This window comes from Meleagris gallopavo, chromosome 2, assembly GCF_905368555.1.
Source record: "Meleagris gallopavo chromosome 2, MGAL_WU_HG_1.1, whole genome shotgun sequence".
NCBI classification, from domain to species: domain Eukaryota; kingdom Metazoa; phylum Chordata; class Aves; order Galliformes; family Phasianidae; genus Meleagris; species Meleagris gallopavo.
This window is the reverse complement of record NC_139405.1, coordinates 26455220-26473397: the sequence shown is the minus strand read 5'-3', so window position 1 is coordinate 26473397 and position 18178 is coordinate 26455220. Positions and strand designations below refer to the sequence as shown.

Here is an 18178-nt window from a genome sequence, read left to right as displayed (position 1 = left end):
CCACGTGCTTAAATAAACCTTGGTAAATTTGTTGGTGCACTTACTCCTGCTCAGAGCTGGTCTGGGCTTTAGCTCAGGGCTTGGAAGCTTTATCTTTGGATTTGGGATTTTATCCTTAATGAAAACTGAAAGGTGCAAGTGCTTTGAACAACTGTATTCCAGCACGAGCTATTCTACAGTTAATCTGCTCGAACCAACATTTTGAAATAAGTCTTGCTATAAGTTGCTATTAACTTGAACAGGGGGTTAACAACGCATCTGCAAAGAAAAAAAAAGGCATTATCTCTCTCTGCCTCTTGCAAACTCCTCTGCAGTTAGGCTTGTCTCAGCTAAACATGTTCCCCTGAGCCCCACATTAGAATTATTTTGCTCAATTCCAGGTTACAATGGCACTGCTGTTGAATCCAGTTTCTTCACTGCAAATCTTTTTGTTTGTTTATTCAGTGTTTGTCCATGGAATGAAGACACTTCAGAGCTCTCTGGGTATTACAGTGAATGGGATGACAGGACTGCTGGATTCGAGATCCAGAGCAGTAAGAAAGCATTCGACGGCTGCTTCGTTTTTCCCCTGAGCTTGCAAGACCTCCCCTAGGCTGTTCCAGGCCCTGTGGCTGGTGTTCTGGATCCGGATGGCATCTCTGAGGACCTTCTGGGCCAACTCCCTCCGCTCAAGTCTGTTCAGCACCAGGCCCTGCCAACAAACAAGAGACGAGTGGTTAGCAACAGCACTGGCATAGGAGGAGCCCACGCTCCCAGCAGGCCAGGCAGTCCCGAGCATGCAGGCACCCTGCCGTCTGAGGAGGACCTCCCAGCATTGCAGGAGAAATGAGAGGAGCAGCCAGCTTTTAAGTTCTGCTTTTTGTGATGGTCATCCTTTTGATTCTGCAATTTAAAACAACAGCTGTGAAGACTAAGCAGAGACAGATCCAGCCCTGCAAGCACTCCTGCTGTGTTAGTAGGAGAGCACATATTGGTATGGTATACTGATATCCAGCATGATGCCAGTTTAGTGGGGAAAGGCTACAGGCCCTTTAAGCATCCCTCCCTTGTATACAAGCTTCTAATCCTCAGGAACACAGATAGGTTCAATTACACCAGTAGCTAAATTAACTCTTACATGTCTGGAAAATCCAACGGAGGTAAAGTCCCTCAGCTCCCACAGCCTGACCATACAGAAAGTCCTTTCCTCAGCACAAAGGAGGCTAGAGGGATGAGGCCCCTTCCAGGAGCAGGCTGTAGCATCACTGGGGCTCCGTCCTCCCACCAGCTGCACTCCAGTACAGAGCCTAAAGCAGCATGGGGGAGAAGGACAGAGGAACCTTGTTTAAAAAGCTGTCCTTAGGGTAAGAAAAGACACAAGTGGGTGTAACCATCTGGAAGGAACAGGAGGTAAAGGATGAAAGAAGTGATATGAAGAACATGTTTTCCTATAGGGCTCTCATAGATGCGTCTGAACCCACAAAGCATCTAATGAGCCAGGCTCCCTTTTAATTATACAGCAGTCAGCCACAGTGAGCCCAGATGGTCACGTGGGCTTTGCATGCCACAATGTGTGAGTGGCGTTCTTTTGCTTTCTCCTCAAGGTGCACACACCAGGATGGATGCCTCACCAGTCCCACCCAGATGTGGCCTGTGGAAGAAGCTGCCAGCACTTTCATGTTGCCTGCCAAGAGCTCAGTAGGTTCAGGTGCTGCAGCCCCAAACCTCACAGATGCCATGACCACTATAAGGTGACCTCTCAGGGAAGCTTCACGTAGGGTGTGCTTAAAGGCCTCATCCTACAGGGTGAAGGATGTCCCGGCAGGGCGCATCAAATACCCATAACACTGCCAAAGCAACCCCCACAGTGCAAGTAAATGGGACTTCAAAACTCGTAAGGGTCTCTCTTAGCATCAAGTTTATACAGTGCTTGAGCTCACAGCTCTGTTGTCCATACCCTGTGCAGAAACAACAGTCCTCCATGCTGGCTGAGAGACTGCAGGGTATACATGTGCTCCTTTCATTGGTATCTCAGTCAAAGAGTTCAGCAATTCAAAGATTTCTATACCAGAATAATTCAATGGATGGAGTAATCAAATAGCAATATTGGAAATCTTCATACAAAAGTATAGTTTTATTTAGCAAACACAGAAATGTTGTAAAGGGAAATGACTGCCTGACTTCGTGCTTTTCCTGAGACTAAGCAATATGTGGACACAGTCAGTCATACATATATAAAGAGAAGCATAAGCTCTGCCCTTAATGGGTCTACTTACCTTTCAAGATGTATGAAACCCGAAAAATCTCGCAACTAGAACCCAAACTAAATTTCTGATGAAAGAATGGTGGTACTTTCAGAATCAGTAAAGATTTTTGTCTTGTTTTGTTTGCTTTTCAGAAAGTGCCAATAGGTGCAAAGTACATTAGCATGACTAAGGCTTGCTAGCCAGTGATATCAGTAATACTGACAGAAGAACACTGCTTCGCCAGAGAAAAGAATTAAAAAACACGTGTTTGATCAAATATACTCAATGCAACGGCAAGTTTTGCTGCCTCTTTCTTGCACATAACTTTGACTTGAATATTCAATTCAGAACCAAACTTCAATTTAAGGATTCAGTGGGGATGTTTTCCCTTCAGGTTTCTCTCTCTGCTGGAAAACAATGAGGCCACAGACAGAATTCTCTCGCAAGTAGACACAGGCAGAAGGGAGATGCTTCCATGGGACAGGTTGGTTTCCCTGGAGGTAACTGCCTGGAAACGATCACTGGCATGTAATGACAGACTGGAAGGAATTTGTTCAAATATAATTTGAGTCACCTGCTTGGCAGTGATAATGAGGTACAGAACGGGAAAGTAATGTGGCCACAGAAAGTCTGCTGCAGAGCCAAGAATATACAGGAGCTATCTCAGCTCATGTTTGTCCTCAACCACAAAACCACTCTTCCTAAAAGCTCTTCCCATTGCACTGACTGAGCAGAGCTGCTTCTGCTCTCTGGTGGCCAGGGCCCTACCACTCTCCTCACCCTGACACTGAGCAGCCCATGCCCTTTGGGCCTGCCACAGTCTCTCCTCGCTCCCAGAGGGCCACAGCCCTGCCGGCACACCGGCTGCAAGCTCGTGCAGCTGCTGCCTATCATCCCTCTCCAACGAGGAGGGGAATTCCCTCCCTGGCTGACATCTCGCGCCTCTCAGCAATGCCAGAATGAAATCCACCTCCTCGTAAAACTCCGTCGGTGCTCGTGCAGCTCGGTGCCCTTGTGTGCTCCAGCACCCGTGGTGGACTGGAAGCAGAAGCCGGTGAGGCTCCTTCTATGGCTCCCCAGTGTGGACTCTGCATCTTATCTTGGCTGTGCTTGAGCAGGACAGATCTCATCCAGTGGACCCTGCAGCACTGGGAGAAGGAGCTGTATGCAAACCCCGGGCACCATGTTCACTTGGCGATGACGCTGAAGAACAGCCCACCAGCCAGAACAGAGCATGTGAATGTTCGTATGCTGGTATTCAGGGCTTTCAAGAATGCCAGTCTGGCTTCCAAAAACATCTGTGAATCTGCAGAGAGGGTGGTCTCAGGCTCTCCAAAGCCAGTGGAAGGACTCCGGCTGACAGGATATAACTTTTGCTACAGGAACTAAATATGTCTGCTTGATGACGTGCACAAACAGTTGGGCCAAAGACTACCCAAGTCCTCATCCCAAGAAGTCAGGCTGCTCCCCAGCTCAGGCTGCAAGTGGCACCAAACCACAGAATTCAGATTTACTCCTCCACCCAAAATGAACAGCAGCAGACAATGTCAGCCTTTCCCATGAGGCTTAAGTGAATTGGCAGATGCTGCTAGGTGTTTAAAGCACGGACTGAACATCATTAATTCTGTTTGCAGGAGTGCTTCTTCATTTGGGCTTTTTCTCTCCTTCTCCTGCAAGTCACCAGCATTCTGAGAGCTGGAGGCTGCACCGTCCCCAGTGCACTAACACACAGCACTGAGCACTTCAGCTTTTTGTTTCCCTAAGGTATTTGCACTTGAGAGCTTCTCCTTGCTACTGAATTTCTTATTTCCCCATGGAGTCTGGCTTGCTATAAACAATGCCTGCATGTTGTTGCTATGTAGGTCCAGCTGGAATCTGCCTACAGTGCAAAAGAAAAAAATGATATATAAATTCAGAAAGCCACCCACTGACAGGCAATTTGCATTTTTATCTGGAAGATATTTTTTTACAAGATTTTTCTAATGAAAGTTCAGTTCCTGAGTTTCTATGGAAACTCATCTGCTTGGTGTGCATGCATAATTTCATAAAGTCAGACCTCAGGAAGATGAGCAATTAGTACAAATACAAGCAGGAAAGTGATTAAGGGTTTCATCCATCCCCTTATTCTTGGAGAGGGAGGGTGGGGCTGGGTTCTGTTGTCTTGCTTTGGTCTGTATTTGCAATTTTGCCAAACGAATGCAGAAACCAGTGTTCAAAGTGGCCTGGCTCCTCTGCCACCTCCTGGCTATCACCGGCACTTCTGGTTTTGCCCAGTTATTTTCCTCCCAAAGCTGGTGAGCATCTCTAAGCATGGTCTTCTCAGTGTTGGCAGTACTGTGTCAGACCCTCAGGGGCAACGAGGATCAGCTCCTTTTTAAACTCAAGCATAACATAAGTACCAAAAAACCCCAACCAACTAAAAATAAAAATAAATAAATAAATAAAATAATAATAAAAAAAAAACCAACAACAAAAAACCAACACCAAAAACCAGCCGGCCCAAAAGGGTGTGTGGCAATTACTTTGCTTTTGAGCTCCTGTAGACAGAATGTCAGCAGGGCCTGCACCAGCCCTGTGCTAACCACACGTAGGTATTTCATGTGCTAGGTGCGTTAATGTAGCTATACAGAGCTTGAATGCTAATTCACTCAAGCAGGCCTGAGGGCAACTTGTGCAGATTAAATTATTTTCTTCTTTAGGTCTGAAGACATACTTCAAATCTTGTAAACAAGAGGCAGAGTAGTGAAGGTTGTGCTTTCAAGCCAGACTAAAAGCTGGCACTGAAAGAACTGGAGAAAAATCATTTGTAGTGAAGGGTGATGGCAAAATGAACCTGGCACTGTACAGCAGTGCACAAAGGCAGAGTGGGACAGCGAATTTAGACATCCCATTTGGGGTGCCTTACACTGGTAGCTGGATGCCGACATTAATTCTTTTAATTTCATCACAGGAGAAATGCTTCTGGGAAGCTTTTTCAGAGGTATTTCAGATCTCAGCTGCACCCAAACCAAATATAAACTAAATCACATATAAAGATACTGGACTGGACTTCATTGCCATCAGTGATGTAATACTCATCCAGAAACAGATACTTGAGAGAGGAGACCCATATTTCAATCTAAGTCAGATGAGCAAAACTGTGAGGTTTCTTCAATTTCTATTAATAAAGAAAGTGAGCAAAACTCCCACTTGAAGTCCTAATTTATTAGGTCTTAAAATTCTAGACCAGTGCCTTTATTTTCTTAGTTTTCAAGAAACCTCCTTAGAAGCCGTTAGCTTGTAAAATTCCCACAAAATAGTTCAGAAAAGACATTGTGGAAGACCACAAAACAAGCCTCATGCACAAGGAGGAGTCTATTTTTAGTAATGAAAGTCAAAACTTCCTTTGCAAATGTTTAGCTCAAACACCTGATGAGCAGCAGGGAGTTCTCTCAAGCCTTGGCAGCATTTCTCCTTCCACTAAGGTGGCACAGATTTATTTGTTCTTTCCTTTGTGGCTTGCACTGGAAAAAGACATCCAGAAAAATATTTTTTTTTTCATTCCAAGAAGGCTGCTCTTTGTTTTGCTGGCATGGTTATTTCTTTTTTGGACGATCTGCATAGGAGGACTAGACTGCCCTTTACATACTAGTTTTAATAATTATCTTGAATGCAATTTCTCTTTCTCTCTTTTTCATGAGCATTAAACTCCAAAGTTAGATTGTCTCTGCTGCTTTTCTCAACTGAGCAGAGTATTCTGGTCCATTATTGACTAAATACCCTAACAAACTACCAGAGTAAATGCAGACTTTGCTGCTGGGTACAGCTAGTGCACTGGTTAATGGATTTCAAGGTAAACGGGGTATTCTTCCTACAGACTGTCTACTACAGTCTGTAATATGGACACGTCACTAGTACTTACTATGAGGGTAATTAGCAGGTGGCAAGACCTGGGCATGCTGGAGAAAAAGGATCACTCAAAAGTGTGCTTACTCAGCAGATGCCTACAAAGAGCCTTTCAAGATGCATTTGGCACTTGGTGATAACAGCCTCATGTAAAGGAAAAACGTGCACTGCTACAGGGCAACAGACACTTCTGTAATTATTTAGCAATCAGAGTAAGTTGAAAGCAAAATCTGTTGCATAAACCATGAAATACCAGACAATCCTTTCGGAAAATGACGGAGATTAATTCTGAAAACCTTAGGTCTCCCAGAAACAAGCAGACATGCAACCAGCTGATGTCTCCTCATTCTTTCCCCCTGCATTCACGATCTTTGCATTTCTGAGGAACCAGGATTTTTTTCTCAGCTGTGAACAGAGCAGTGAGAATTTCTGTTAAGCTGTCACTTAGTCGCGCAGGGGCTGGCAGTGTGCAGGGGAGCTACCATCCATTTTGCTGATTCAGTGCAGGCTGTGGTGAATCTGAGCAGTAAATCTAAGCTTTATTCTCTGAAAATACACTGAAGGAATACATGGAGCTGTGCAAGCAGTCAGGGTTGCTCGCCAAATGCACTGAATTACCAAATGCATCTTAATTTGCTGTGTGACAAAGGGTAACCAGATTCAAATCTGGAGGAAGAAACTCTTCTTCCAGTGCCTCTGCCGTCCCTTTTGCTGAGTGCAGCCTTTCCTGCTCTGCCTTCCCCCTCTCCGACTCCCTCACTGAAGTTACCACATCCCCTTTCAGTCAGTGATGCTGAAGTGCTTTGTGTCAGTTGTCAGACAGAGCAGAGGAGGGGATGGAGGCAGGCTGGGTCATGGCAAAACATGGCACACGGAATGGGAAAATGAAGAAACATTGGGGGGGAAGGCTGGTCAGTGCTAAGAAAAGCGGACACTGGAGTTTACACCATGATCTGTAGCACTCATGCACTATCTGTGGATTCAACTCAGGAGATCTGACCTGGAGATTTCAGGTCTGGTGCCTGAGGCACCAAGGGTGGTGAGGCAGCTACTTGCTGCCCAAACCTCCCTTCAGCCTTCTTGTATGCTGTGAGGAGGGTGGGCCCAGAGAAGAGATGAGACTGCAAGAGACATCAGGAGGGACAGCCCAGCCAAGGGAAGGCAAAGATATCTCAGGCCCATCAGATGGGCCTAATCAACTGTATGGAGGTAGCACTAATGTTTGGCAGGGCAACATCACCAGGGAGACAAAAAAGACTAAAAGTCAGAGAAGATCCAAAGAGATGACAATGTGAAGAGAGGAACATGCCCTTTCTTAGCTTGCCCATGTTGTTTTTCAAGGCAGTGCATGACTGTGAGGAGACAGCCCTGCACAGGGCCTCTCAGCAAGGCTATGGCAAGCCCCCAACCCATGCAGGAGGGAAGCACAGTGCCACACTACGTGCTGCCTGTTGCCCAGGCTGGCCGCCTCTATTTAGGTTCATCAAATGTTAGCAGGGATGTTTGTACTGTGTTTGAAGCTTAGATGTGATAAAACATTTATTGACATAAAAAGCAAACCCTAAGGCAGCATTTCAAACCAGGAGACTCTGATCTCTTCACAGGGAGGCTCATACAAGCCTAGGCAGCATGAAGACAGTAATGTTTTTCTGCCTTGTTGGATTGTCATCACTTAAGCTTCGTTCAAAGAATCGTTTGTTGCACGTGAATATTCTCTAGATAGATCCTCCTTTGGAAAGACCTACACGGAGACGAAGCAGCAAGCAATGAAATCTAGCAGGATGTCTTGACCACATGCTTGAGACTAACAGAGTGCAGCATTTGTTTCACACACCTTTTTCCTAGGGAAGGCAAGATTTCTCCAAGCCCTGATCATAGCAGTTGTCATAGTAATGCTGCAGTAGAGCACACAGTAGCGTCAGCTAGGACTCGAGGACTCCTCCCCACAGTGCTGTCTGCAGGAATATGTACAAGAAGGTCCAAACCTAATAACTGATAGAAATTTATAACAAGTAATTCATAATTTAAGGTCCCAACTTTGTTCCTCAGTGTACACTGATACCCCACTTCCTTGGCAGAAAGCCTTGCAGAAGTTAGTGAGACTCAGCCTAAGTACATCCAAGTATTTCAAAATGTGCACCATCTATCTCAATCAGCCTCAGTAATGAGAGAAGAGGCATAAGATGTATGTGCAGGAAGCTGACAGTAGGTAACTTGTTGGGTACAGCATTCGACTAGAAAGCAGTTGCTCTAGACTGCTTCTAGTTCATTGTTAGTAATGCATTTCAAGCTAAGTAATTTGACAATATTCAGAAACAGTTCAGAGAATGGGAACAGGCTTCACATTTTGGGAGGCAGAAGTCCCAGGCTTAAATGCTCTCAGAGTAAGAAGGGGACAGAACTTGCCTCTCCATGACCAGGGTGCGTGCACTAACTTCTAGCAAATATTTTAAAGAAATTAGGGCAACATTCGAGCACACCTTCCGCCTGGAGGGAATGATCCTGTACCTGTATTTGACAGCAAGCAGGTGTTCTGTTCCCATGCCTGTCATCCTTGCCTCTCTGGACAGAGCAAATCTTGTCTGAACACAGGTCATGGACAGGTCCTACCCAGCAGCTTCTGTTCTGCTGTGGGTCCCTGTGAAGCTCAGTCCCTCAGAACAGTTTGCCCGAACTAATTTCCAGAGCAAGCACTGCACTGCACTTAGCACGTCTCCAGGGAAGGGTGCAGCACACTGAGACCTCGGCCGATCCAAGCCCACAGCATGCCAACGCAGATTACAGCAGAATCTCCTGAAAGGAGAGCCGAGATATATAAAAACAAAAACTTCATTTGCTTATTTTTCTGCTACTGGAGGTCTCTGGGATAACAAGTTATTAATGATATCCTCTGCACAACCATGGCTGGAGCCTGGAAGTGCAGACCCAGCGCTAGGCTAGCTTAACTGCCAGGAAATGGAGCAGGAGCTGGGCAGGAGTGTGCTGCTGTATGCAAGCTCCCAGTTTCCCCCACCATCCTAGTGCCTTCCACCCAACCAGCAGCATGTCCACCTACCACATGAACCCAATGTGTCTCAAAAATTATGACCTTCCAAAGAGATTTTGCTGTATTACAGAGAGCTGTGTTTTCTGTTACGTGTTCAAAAGAGAACTGAGTGAAGAAACTCATTGAGGAAATAATTATCAAAGCCTTTTGCTAAGCATTACACGTAACATTAATTTAAGTTCCAGTGACACTGGAAACTTTCATGTTTCCATTTGTTTGGTAAGAAGGAACTCCTGCTTCCTTCTTGACCGTGGTCAGCTCAGTGTAGGGGGACAGTCTGCTGAAAACCTGGGATTCCTGCTAGCTCCTGTCCCACTTTGTGAGCTGTGTCTTATCTGTCAGTAGGAAATACATTCTGTGACTGTACTATATGCTATTTTATATACTGGAGTACTACAGTCTATCACTCTCTTCTGTCTTTGGTGTGATAACAGGCAGCTAAATAGCACAGAATTTAAACTAATTATAACCGGTTTCCTGGTTTGTGAAAAAGTGTTTGAAGGTTGAAGCATAATTCCATCCCTTCTCCCTCCTGATAATTCCCTGAGCACCTTCCAAAGTATAATTTGTGAGTTCATCTGTAGACAAGCAACTCGACTCCTACAATTTCTAGGCTTTAACTTGATCTCACAAAGGACACTGTGAGGACAATACTGATTAGAAGAACTACATGGTCTCCAGACGGCTGTGGATGGAAAACCACAGCTAGCTGTAAATGTCTATGTTCACTGCAGAAGAATCAGACTAGACAACCTTTAAGGATCTCTTCCAACTCAAACAATTCTATGACTCTATGTAGCAGTGAAAGCTAATAATCTTCTGGAAGGTCAGAATGGAGCTCTGCAGAGAGACATCCACTGCAGAACAGGCTACAGAGAGCGATCAGGCCAAGGACAACATCTTGAGGCCTGGATACAAGTCTTGTTCTGCAGAGATGAATGAACCACTCCAAGAACTCAAGGGATTTCAGAAACATTCAGGATCTTCTGTAAAATGCTGCACACGTTTTAGAGGGGATCAGTGAAAAACTGTTGAGACTTGTCTTTCAGAAATTCATTGCGATTTCCAAGATACATAAACTCACCCTGAATAATGCAGTAATGAGCACCTTAGGGACATGGAGAATAACTTTCCCCCAACAAAGGAATGCAAGTGACTGTCACATATAAACAGGAGCTACAGATTCCCTGGAACCAGACTAATTCACCTGTGGGAAGCAGAACACCAGCTCTCCCACTAATGGACCTTTGCTGACATCTCTGTGCTTGCAGAATGGATCACTTTTGCTCCTTCCAACAGCCCCAGGCACCCGATGAGGGAAATGCGCAGTTACCCCAGGAGAGGAAATGGTTACTCAGTGTGTCTAAGTGATGGCTTGGGCGTCAGAGAAGCACTTATCACTTTGTGATGGCTGTAGTATCTCCTCTGGATGGAGGAAGGAAGCCTGGCAATTGTGGAGAAAGAGAGCAGGCAACAGGCTTGCAAAACTGCTCTGTTAAGTGGTGCTGGGGGCCAGGATCCTGCTGCAGACAGGGATTTGCTCCAATGGCTCAGCTGCTGAAGCTGCCAGTTAACTAGTGGGATTTGCAGGGAGGAGGAAGCTTTCTTCAGCAGCAAACAGAAACAAAGAGAACAAAGTGTTCAAAATTCCTTGGACAGAGTGAGTAGATACACAAACTTATTAATATGGGCGTCCAAAATGCTCCCTTATCCTGTTGGGAGCCACAGTGGCCAGACACAAAGACAAGTTCTCTCCCTCAAGCTCAGCAGCTTCACAGAAAAGAAGAATGAGTTAAGACGCTGCTCTAAGGATTGCTTTTCCCCAAGGAGAGCACAGAGCAGTTATTTTGGGATATCTGGAGCACAGGAACATTCCTGGGATTCTGCAATAAGCTTCAGAGTTGGGAAAACAGAATCTGCTAATCAGCCATGGTTTAGAAGGATGCTACTGACCATATCCAAGGCCAAGTATTATTGCTTTACCAGAGTACTGCTTGGTGAAGCTGCAAAAGGTGGGTGTCAGGCAGGCATCGCATGCACTGGGAGAGCTCCTCTCAGGCCAGACAAGAAGTAGCTGTGACCGTGGCTCCTCTCACTCTCCTCCCCAGCCCAGCATCCCACCTCCTTGTGACCTGCACACTACCACTGCTGTAGGACAGGCAGGAGGCAGCTGTCCTGAGGACACTCAGCTTCCTGTAACCACCGATCTGTGTGCAACGAGCATGCCATTGCCTGTCAGGGAATTCCAGTGGACAGCAGCGTCCTACAGGAGTCCTGCTGATGGTCCACCAGCAAGTGTTGCACCGCTGACGTGCCATTTCTGGGAGGAGGTGTAACTAGCTATGTCACCCTGCAGAGCAGGCTGAAAATAGGACTGCATTCACTGTGCCATGTGGCTCAGTGGTATGTCAGGACATGTATTTTTAGGAAATTCCTCCTTTGGGCAGAAAGGTTGAAGTGTTTAGCCTGGTTTGCAAGCTGCTGACCTTGCCCAGCTCCTTCATACTAAGGGGTATGGGAGCAAGTTAGCCTCTGGTCAGTCAGTGGGTGCCCTTACTGGATGGACACACTGCTAGTCCTTCCTATTGATCAGGGTGCTTGTAGGTAAAAGACAACTGGGCTGCTGCTTTGCTTTTGTTTCAGTGCATTCACACTCTCTCTGCTGGTGCTTTTCAGAGAACAACCAAGCAAGGATGGAGGACAAAGTAAGGAAGATCAGTGCCTTGGGAAGTGCATGATCTGAGGAACAAGAGTAGAAATGTACCTTGCAGAATGAATGTGTGAGGAGAATAGTGAGAGTTAGCAGCTCCTACCAAGAATAAAGAGAGAGAGAGGGAAACGCAGATGGTAAGTAGGGGATTTAAGCAAGTTTCTGGAGAGGGAAAAAGGAGTCTGATTTGGTAAGCCACTTTTTGGATGCATGATAATGAAAAAGAGCTGTACATCTCCATGTCCAGACAGTTACTCCAGACAGTGTCAGGAGACACTCTGGCCTATCTGACAACAAGAGAAGGACCAGGTAAGGCAAACAGAATTAAATTGGTCTCACTGGCAGACACTTGTAGCCTTGCTGTTTTCCCCAGAACACCAGCCCTATTGGGCAGCATGTGTTCAGTTCCAGCATCTGGGTTGTGATTTTTTGGCAGCTGCACAGACTCTCTGCTATCAAATCCCACCTGCTAGTCTCATGTCTGCTCCCACAGACCTTTGCCTGTTAGCAAATGTTTCAAACTCACACTGCCAGCCACAGCGTATCATTGCACAGCCATACCTCAGGGCAAAAAGCTCTCCTTTTAACTGCAGTGGGCTGCATGATGGGTTTAAAAGACAGACTTCTGGATCACAGGCAGAGAAATTCATTTAGGTCACAGTTTGCACTGCATTCTCTTTAGTACTAATGTAGAACATGTATTTTTCCCCTGACTTGTCTCAATGATACAACTATTTTGGCTGCAACGTTTTAAGAAGCTTTGGGACGTGCTATTGCTGTGCAGTAAGAGAATTTGTGAACTCTGTTCACTAGAACGTGGCCATGTGATGTGTTGCTGTGTCACTGTCCCCTTCTTTACAAATCTTTCCTTTCTCCTCCCTTGCTTCTTAGTGTGCCATCCAGCCCCAGACAGGCAACACCACCAATATCTGTATGCATAGTGTCTACCATTTCACTGTTTAAATAGTTCATTAGTAAACAAAATGCTGAAATTCAGCGGGTTTGTCTATCCTGGCTAAGAGATCTATTCAACAAAAAGTGAAATTTTTATTTCTGTATTGTCAGAAATGACGTAAACTTTCACATAAATTCTCTGCTATACTGGTTTGCAATCTGACTTTCCCTACTGTTAACCTAGGCAGCGAGGCTGTGCTTTTGATGCAGAGGACAATGTCTCTCGGAAATGGCCTGAGCTACTTCATTACAGTATCCCTGAAATTGCTATCAAGAGACAATCAGTGCTTTTTGATGTGGACATCTGTCAGAAACAACTGCTAATTGTCATGTAATAAGAACACCAGACACTTCTACAGCAGCCATCTTTCTGAAGTCAAGCATGAAAAGAACTGCTACTCATCCAAGCCATGAGCATATTTTGTCCAGATCTGGCTGTAGTTCTGTAGCTGGTTTGATGTCTAATGTGATACAATGCTCTTTTATAGACAGAAACCTAAGCTTAAACTACTTAACTGAAATATAATAGCAACTGTTTTTGTTGGAATACAATTAAGATATTCAGCTTTATACTCTAATATTTGCTATTTAGATTTGTAAGTAATCACTGAATCATAGGTATACCAAGAAAAGAAGTTATTCTTACATAAATCTTTGCACACGTGACTTGTACAGAACTGGTCCAGCAGTGGAACTATCTTGCTGCACTACACTGTTTGGAGAAGCCCTTATCCTGCACAAAGCACCACAGAAGCCACTATTTGGCAGGAACATGGCCAGATATGTGCTCTGACTGATGCTAAAGCAGTACACTGCTGTCTGTACTGTTCTGAAGGAATAGCTGAACCTCTTTTTATTAAAGGACTGACTCTAGGCTGCCTATTATCTACAGAAATCATGACCAGGATTTCCTAAAACATGCACACACCTCCTTTTGAAGCCCATCACTTACATGAAGAGAATGGAAAAAATGGCTGCAGCCTCTCCAGAACCAACGGGTGCCTTCTAATGATTAGCAACCCAAAACCAATACAAATTGACTTCTGTAGAGTATCTGTTGCTCAGATGGAAGCAGAGCTGCCTGTGCTGCAGACCCGTTATTTTATGTTACACCATGGCTGTGTAGCTTGGTGCTGGTCTAATGACAGCTTTCATAGTTGGAGGAGAAATTTTTTGAGAACTACCAGAGGAAAAATACTGGGTCATCAAGAAAGAAGGTAAAATCAATTGTTCATCATTTTCAGGAGGAGAGTGGAGAAACTCAACTGACTGAATATAATGAACTGGTTAACTCCTGCAGTCACACAGAGACACAGACATAAGAGACAATTCAGTGCTGTTCACAGACCGAAGCAAAAAAAACCCCAAACAATCACAAACACTATCAAGTTTTTAAAATCCATATGGAGTGGAGGGGACATTTAGACAGTGGCACAACCCCTAGCACTGCATCCATTCCTGTGACTCACAAAGCCCTTTTGCTTTTCTGAGGTGGGTCTGCCTCTGCGCTGGCAGAAGAAGGCACTGTGATGGCAGATGAAGCAGCCTGTGTCTTTAAGATGCCCAGGGAGGCAGTGGTGTAGAAAAGACATGCTATGCAGGAGCATGACATAGATCCACAGTCCATGTGCTCGGGTAGCACTGCAGTGAGCAAGGAAGAGGGGCATCAGCAGCTGTTGGTGTGTCAGAGCCTTGGCAAAACACAGGCTCCAGCAGCAGCAGCCCCTGATGGGGATGATGCACTTGTAAAACATTTACATTTTCAGCAGAATGTTTCTAATTAAACTCAATTGGCTTGCACACCTGCTGGGAGCGGCTCCGCTGCACCTCAGCTCCCTCTCCTACCGAGCACAAAGATGATGCATCTGCCTGGGCTACCACAAAGCACTGTGTGCCTTTTGCATACTGACAGTAATTGAGAAAATGGATGGCAACAGCCATGTTTTGAGCTTGCACAGCTCTGGGAAGATCCTTCTTTTCTCTTTAAGTTTTTTGGTTTTGGGTAGGGATTTTATTTTGTGAGAGGATGAGACTGCTCAGGTTTTAACAATCCCTTTGAGGGGGCGGGGGATTGGCAGGGCATTGTGTATTTTCTGGACTGTAGGGCTTCACGATTGATGCTGATAATAAACCCCTGAGGAAAGCACCCATACAGACCCTGACTATGCTCAGATCGATGGGGAAAGGATGGTACTGAAGCGTGCTATGGCTCGCAAGTGCAAGACAGAACAGCCAGCTGTCACTTACTAAATTCTTCTTAGCCTGTCTTACTAGCACAGCCTGACTTGGACATGCCAATAAAGGGTTTTAGTGATACTTTGTAATACTGCCTGAGATACTTCAGGTTTTGACAGAAAGCTCTGAGACAACCAAAGGTTCAGAGAAGGCTGTTGAAATTGTGCAGGATGCCAGCGGGGCTTCTGGTTCCCAACTGCAATCCTGGACTCCCTGCTCCATCTGCAGCGACCCAGCACTTGTCACTGAGATGTAAGTCATGCCTCAAAAGAATATTTGAGTGTACCAGTCTTGTCATACTGCGGTGTTGCCCTGCTGTGAAATGAGAAAAACGCATTTACTGGACTGTGGCAGCAGGTCAGCATCCCAAGTGTTCTCCCCTCCAACGAGCTCTCTGGGTCAGAATAACGCTGTTTTGAATTGCAGAGGACAGTCTCCTGGGTAACACGCCTCAGAGCAATGCTTGGAGGGAACACGCCCTTGAATGCGAGGCAGTCAATGAGATTTATAATTACTGTGTTTTATAACCTCATTCATTCAGGCAGAGAAGGATACTGCAGAAGAGACCTCGGACGAGAGAAATGGGAGATTTGCAGCTACATAAATAACTGCTGTTAATATTAACTGAAACCTGGATGGCAGGTGCTTCGTCGTCCACTGCGTTGTCCCGTGTAACACAACAAACACACAGCTTTGTTTAAAACCAGCTCCCTGTGAGGCAGTAGGATAAGGGGAGCGCTGAATTTGGACTCCAGCAACCCTCTTCTGCAGGAGGTGATGTAAAATCCAGGCGGTACCGCCCAAATCTTCTGATTGTGTTAAGCTCCTCTTGGCTCAAGGCCAGGTCCAGCTGTCGCTGCAGGACGATGACTGCCCTCCACTGCAGCTCTCAGCACAATGCTGCCACATATGCACACACGCATGTATATAAACCGCCTGAGCACGGAGGTGTTAATGCTACCGGGATGACAAAACAACCCTATAGATGCCTCATCAACAGCAAGCTCTGTGCAGAATGGGTTTTATTTTCAGAAAAGCCCGGAGGTTTAAAAAAAAAAAAAAAAAAAAGTCTCCTGATACAGTTTATCTGATGCTTTGTTTTTGAATGTCCTTGATGCAAAACAGCATGCTATCATCTCTAAAGATTAAAAACAATCCTTCTTATTGCTCTGCTGGGTATTTTCAAAGAAATTCATGCACAGATGAAAACAAATAAAAACAATGCCCGATGGCATTGGGGAAATCCGGGCCTCTGGTTTCAGGTAGTTTGGAGACAATTTCAAGCAGACAAGAACCTCTTAAATCCTTGGAGAGAGCTCCAGTGAGGACACGCTGGCAAATTTTCAGTAGCTGTAACAGGGTGAGGCTGTGGGAAGATCTTGCACACCATTTCCATTTTGTGGTTTTTAGAGTATAGCCTAACTGTCCTAACTTCATTGTGAGAGATACTGGATTTTTATTTTTTTTAAACTGGAACTTCAAGGGAAATAATAGCACCTTTGTTCAGGCTTGGTTTAAAGGAAAATCTAGAGTGTCTATGTCGGTTTTTGTGATGCTAAGATCTAGGATTTTTTGGTGGACTAAAGCATGGGAGGAGAAAGTCTCCCTCCTGTCATCAGAGCATGATTAAGCCCCAAATGACAGAATTAAATGCAGTATAAAGCAAGTCAGCCTCCGGCACTGATGAAGGAACAGTTCAGCTCGCTTCAGTTAACATGTCTTTTGCTTTTACCCACTTGGCTTTATTGTTCAGAGGAGCTGGCCCAGCAGGAGAAGGAGATCCCTCCCCCTCCACTCTGCTTCCAGCCCTTGCTGCTGGCGAGCTGCTGGCAGCCGCAGGAGTTTCTTCAGCAGAAATCTATGTGGCACTGAAAGGCCACACTTAGGTCTAAAAATCAGCTGTTTTCTTCCTCTTCACTCCCGCACTGGTGTTAGCTTGGGCTGAAAACACCCAAGTATAGGTATACTTGAGCGCTTGGTTTGGAAAGGCTAGGCAAACTCGTTTGCAAGGTCAGTGGCAAGCCAAAATAACTCCAGACAGAACTAGCATAAGATGCCTGTGCCAAACACATGATGCGAATATTGATTCGGGGCGGTGGTGGTAGGGAGGATAGCAGGGACAATGTTGAATACATAAACAGGCTCTGTTGCTCATAAACAGCCTCACTCTGCAGTATATCACAACGCATATGAAGGAAGCCACAGCAGGTCACATTCAGATCAAGCTGCTGTGCAGTTTCAACCCGCTAGTTGCTTTTTAGCCAGCAACATGCCTGCATCGTGTTCTGCCACTTGCTGCTGTCCAAGGAGGGGTAAAGATGACGAAAGCGAGGTGACAATACTGCTATTAATCTAAATTTGTAGCAGAAAAGGCTAAAGATCACAGGCTGCCAGGGGAGCTGGTCCTAAAGGAAAAGCTACTTCTCACTCAGTCCCTGCAGCTTGCGCTGGCTGCCTTTCAAAGAAGAGCTGCTTCCTCCATAGACACACCAACTGGAATTTTCCAAACACTTTAAACACAACACACAAGAAGATAAAAATCATTCAATGTATTATTTTCAAACTAACTTTGCACTTGCTATGCACTGCCCATCTACTTTACAGCAGTAGAATTTTGTTCACCTTCACATCTATATGCTGGCTGGATGTTGAACCTGTTTTCAGGTTTTTGAAGCAAGATCAAAAATCTCTCCCAGTGCCTCCCCTGCTCTTGTTAAAGGGTCACATTTCCACACCTATATCACTGCTTCTCCAGCCCCCTTCACTGACAACTAATCCTAAAATCAAAAGCCTGAGCAATACTAAAGGCACAGTACAGGTTTTTCTTACTTGCCCCAAGCACTGGGATATGCTGCCATAGATTCCCAGGCCACTATAATTCCTCCCAATTTTGAAGATTTCTGGAAATTATTCACAGTATATGCTTCCTAGATAAAGATGCCTCTCATTAAAGATTCACTGAAATTGTCGCTTTTCTTCCCCAGCTAGAAGTTCTGATTAATGCAAAGCCATTTTTCTTAATCTCTTCGCACTTAGATTTCCCTCTCATTTTCTCCAGCCTTAAATAATTTCCTGAAATGAAGATGCAGCCATTTCGACTTCAATGAATCCTTGCTGGGTGCC

The 18178-nt window shown here is 45.3% G+C and overlaps 1 protein-coding gene and 1 long non-coding RNA gene across 6 annotated transcripts in view; one reads left to right on the top strand and one right to left on the bottom strand.

Moving 5' to 3' along the window:
* Positions 1–423: 423 nt before the first annotated feature.
* Positions 424–18178, bottom strand: part of TTC7A (tetratricopeptide repeat domain 7A) — a 161407-nt gene continuing 143652 nt past the window's right edge. For all 4 annotated transcript variants that reach the window (XM_085219390.1, XM_085219391.1, XM_085219392.1 and 1 more), the window contains one exon: positions 424–691. In XM_085219390.1, the coding sequence (XP_085075516.1) occupies positions 470–691 (222 nt within the window). In that variant the 3' untranslated portion in view covers positions 424–469. The remainder of the gene's footprint in view (positions 692–18178) is intronic.
* Positions 11616–13138, top strand: LOC146544910 (uncharacterized). 2 transcript variants are annotated; one of them, XR_014882029.1, is made up of 4 exons: positions 11616–11756; positions 11833–12003; positions 12114–12175; positions 13005–13138. It is a non-coding gene; the product is annotated as an uncharacterized LOC146544910 (long non-coding RNA). The 2 variants fall into 2 exon arrangements; XR_014882028.1 differs by having other exon boundaries at positions 11653–12003.